The sequence below is a fragment of the Apis dorsata genome, unplaced genomic scaffold, assembly GCF_000469605.1.
Source record: "Apis dorsata unplaced genomic scaffold, Apis dorsata 1.3 scaffold_39, whole genome shotgun sequence".
Taxonomy (NCBI): Eukaryota; Metazoa; Arthropoda; class Insecta; order Hymenoptera; family Apidae; genus Apis; species Apis dorsata.
This window is the reverse complement of record NW_006263341.1, coordinates 57,325-61,748: the sequence shown is the minus strand read 5'-3', so window position 1 is coordinate 61,748 and position 4,424 is coordinate 57,325. Positions and strand designations below refer to the sequence as shown.

At 33.5% G+C, this 4,424-nt stretch overlaps 1 protein-coding gene across 13 annotated transcripts in view; it reads left to right on the top strand.

Annotated features, from left to right (window-relative positions):
- The window catches only part of LOC102674062 (protein kinase shaggy-like), a 43,375-nt gene that overhangs the window by 35,634 nt on the left and 3,317 nt on the right, over window positions 1–4,424 (top strand). For 12 of the 13 annotated variants that reach the window (XM_006608521.1, XM_031513255.1, XM_031513250.1 and 9 more), the window contains one exon: window positions 2,077–3,027. In XM_006608521.1, coding sequence (XP_006608584.1) covers window positions 2,077–2,445 — 369 coding nt within the window. In that variant the 3' untranslated portion in view covers window positions 2,446–3,027. Of the gene's footprint in view, window positions 1–2,076; window positions 3,028–4,424 lie in introns of those variants that run through there. The other variant, XR_004151303.1, reaches the window with a different exon arrangement.

Below are 4,424 nucleotides of genomic sequence, written 5' to 3'. Positions count from 1 at the left end.
AAAAAAAAAAAAAAAAAAAAAAAGAAAGAAATCAATGCGTACTTGCTTTGCACAGGTTTAACAAAGTTTCTTGTCGCTATGTTTTGTATGATATGACATAAAAGTAAAAAGGAAAAAAGAAAAAAAAAAAGAAGAATAACGTTCGAGGGTAAGATTTCGTTCTATCTAATTGGTTTTGCAACACGAATTGATTCTAATCACATTCACCGACACATGGTTACTCGTGGTTACAGTTTATGCTTCAACGAATGAGTGGACTAAAGTGTTCCACGGAGCACCAAAAGATTAGAGTAAGTGATCCCCTGTTGAAAACGCAATGTTTCTCTTTATATTATCACTTATTGGCTAGCAAATATTTCTTTTTTCTCTCTCTCTCTCTCTCTTTTTTTTCTTTCTTTCTTTTTCTAGTCCGTGATATTATACTAACCAACGTAACCAACATTTTCAGCATCTGAAATGATAAAAATAATCAAGATACGATGCTCAATTACGCTAAACGAAGGATGATGAACCCGACGAAAACGAGAACCATCTTCATTTTGATTCTCTGCATCACGAATCGCTCGACGTTCATCTTTTCTCAAACTCACGTATAATATCCATCTTCTCTATCATTTTCATCTTCATTTTCCGACCGACTCATTATCGTCGTTATTTTTTTTATTTTAATCAATTATTAACATTTTTAAGAAGAAGAAAAAAGTATTTTAACATTAATAATCCCGTTCAAAGTCTCGGTATGTATCACTTACTCTAATGTTCTGGTGGTGAACGAAAATATCTCCTAATGTCTCAAAATCGATATGCAATAATTCGTATCGATTTAATATATTTTTTCTTTTTGTTCCTTTTTTTTCTTTTTTCCTTTTTTTATACCTTGCAACAGATGACAAAAAATTGACACGAAATCATCTTACGATTCGTTTTTCCTCTTCTCAGTTTTTTATTCCATCCAAATATTCGATATAATTTATTTTATATCGATCACGAATTGTTACGTATCTTCTACGTCCAAAACTCTTTCTTTTCTTTTTTTTTTTTTTCAAGTAAATACGTTTTGTTAAAAAAAAAAACAGAAAAAATTCGATATACACCAGATGCGTTTTTTTTTTGTTTTTCAAAAGGCCAAATCCCGAATCGATAAATTTTGTATTACAAACAAATGTAAAATTTAATCAAAGTCGAAGCATCTCATATCTACTAATGATCAAGTATAACAATACGTCACCTAATACACCGATCAGACAGAAATTTTTAAATTTTAAAAACGCGTTGCTGCCGTATTTTTATTGCTTGCCGTTATAGGTTTCCATTCAATCTATATAATGCTGTGTGATTTCGTATAATAGAGGCAAAAGTTTTTGTTCGGTTAAGATTTTTATTTTCTTGTATATCTATCTTTTTCTAGATAATTTTTTACTATTGATTCTATACGTTTCGATGAGCGTGCGATATTTTATATCAATCGATTCGATGAATATATGAATAAACATATTTAATTAGATATGGTAAAATATCCATGGACGACGATTAAAAAGTATCGAACGATGCTAATGTATTCGTAACAAGTGAGGAATGTTTGAAAGAACACAAGAGACAATTTGACAATTTGATTGCACGTGACAAGAATCAAGGAAAAGCGATAGAATCATATAAAGAGAATCGTGGGGAAATTGTTAATTTTGAAAATTATCTATATTTTATATTGTATTTTAATTTTTAAAACGAAAGAGTATTTTCTATTTAATCTTTAATCAAATAACGTTGTTTCATTTCCATATGGATGGAAATATTATGGAAAATAACAGATATTTTTAGATCTTTGAACGGATAAAACTTGTTGCCTCTACTATAATTTTTCTTTGCAAGGAAATGCCAAGAAAAATTAAATCTTTTCTCTCTAACCGAATATTCTTACGAGAACAGAAATGAAAATTGAAAAAAAAAAAAAGAAAAAAAAACACGATGAATTCGAGACTTGTCCTTGTTAACCACGGATTAACCATGATAGAAAATGATAAAAGAAAAAAAAAAAGGGAAAAAGCAGAGCGAATAACGTAATTTGGGTGTTTGCAGGTGTTCAGGGCACGCACGCCACCCGAAGCGATGGAATTAGTCGCTGGTCTCCTAGAGTATACGCCATCCGGCCGAATCACACCGTTAGAAGCATGCGCCCATCCTTTCTTCGATGAACTTCGGGAGCAGGGTACGCGATTACCAAATGGCCGAGAACTTCCTCCTTTATTTAACTTTACAGAATACGAGCTGCGGATTCAGCCATCTTTAAACTCGATCCTAAAGCCGAAGTACATGCAGACTTCGGAGAATGCTGGAGGCCAGTCAGAACCTGTCGCGGGTAGCAGTGGTAACGTTAGTGATAATAACGTGAACGCCACGTTATCCACCTCAAAGAACACAGACCCCGGCCAATCGAACATGGCTTAAGCTACTTTTTATTTCTAACGTTTAATTAAACAACAAAACGAGAAAGACACAAAGAGAAAGAAAGAGACGGAAAAACCGAAAGAATTCACGTGTTAGAAACTAGCCTTAACAGAAAACGAAAAAAAAAAAAAAAAAAAAAAAAAAAAAAAAAGAAAAAAGTTCAAGTAGATCAAGATAGAAGAACGAATGAATGAAAGGAATATTGATGATATTCTTTTGAGGAGGATGTCCATAAGCAACATAACATACACGATACATACACACAGTCCCTTAATTGTAAATTTTTTCAACTTTATGCGAATGGCGATACCGTCTGGTATTTTGAGCTTTGTTTGCTTGAAACACGAATGACGAAAATATCATTATAGAATTATTAAAATATAGTTCCCCTGTTTGTAACGGGTTCGCCTGGGGATACCCCCAAATTTCGAGTGGCGTGTGCGAGTGCTTGATTGCCACGTTATTGCCAAAAAATAACAACAAAATATTGAATTTAATGTATATATATTATAGGAACTGGCCCGTAATCACTAACTTTAAACGATAATTGCTATAAACAATGAAAGAAAGAGACAAAACGACAAAAAAAAAAATGAACGCGAATTTTTTCTAGCTGAGAAGAAAGCAAACGATATGTACCATCATACATTGTGTCTTGTAGTATTCACGTCGCTTGTGTCGTCGATCATTTTATCATTCACGGAACATACAAATACACGCATACATACAGATAACACACATTCATAGCTATTATTAAAGAGATATATAAGAGTTATTTGCTTTTTGACACTTATATCGATGACTTTTAAAGATTTACAGAGGAATAAGAAAATCGCTAGGCTTTCGCGAAGAACGAGAGTAAGAAAAGTTGCAAGTTCCCTCCAAAATGTATGAGACGAATGAACCGGCGAAAAGGGAATGACGAAGATTCCAATAATTATAATTGTAATGTATAAAAATACGCGAAACATTTAGGAATATTTTTTATTTACGCGTTCAAAATTCGAGCATTGATCGATATTTTCGCAAACAAGAAAAAAATTTCACGTGGAAAATTCATGATTAAACATCCACGCTCACTCACACACACACACACACACAACACACAATACACAACATATTACAAGATAATAATTTGCGTGCACAATCTCTATTATCGACTAAGACTATGTTTCCGACGTGAGATATGTTGCGAACATCAATACGATTAGAAAAGAAGAAGAAGAAAAAGGAAATATGTATCCGATAATGATCTTGGACGAGACACGAAAAGAAAATTTCTATTTATTGGGACACGACACGTGAAACACTCTCGTATTACGTACACACTCGTTCGTGCCTATTGTCAGCCATGCCTGGACGATTCGAATCGCTATCCTCTATTTAATGAAATGAACGCTAATTAACTCGAGTACTTTATTCGTTACGTATTTAATTGTCACACGATTATCGTTGTATATTCTTTAACGGACTCTCGGCTACAACCGAGCGATATTTTTCATCCTACGCGACGAAACTCTACAGAGTGCGATTTTCTTTTTTAAACCTGTCACAATTTATTTTTCTTCTGTGTCAACAGGATTTTAGAAATGTTTGTAACGTTTCTTTTTCATTTCTGTATCAGCATGCGAAGAACAGACAGTAGTAAGTACAGACTTATAAGCGAATTATATAGATTATTCTTTCGTACGCATCACCATGCATATTTTATATGTTCTTGAAAGAAACGACGTTGTCGGATAGAGCGACTTCTGACTTTCCTGATCGAGATGTCGAAGATCAAGATCACGTCGCTTCGTTAATTGATTGTCTTGCAGAATTATGCGGCGAAAAAAAAACTAATAGAAGTGTACAAAGAGTTTTGTATATTTCGCACGATGAATTTCGATTTTTTTAAATGATGAAAAAAACGACCTCTATGCAATTGGATCTTTCGGAGCATGTTGCGCGTGAGTTAGCCGCCATTTTACACGTTTCTA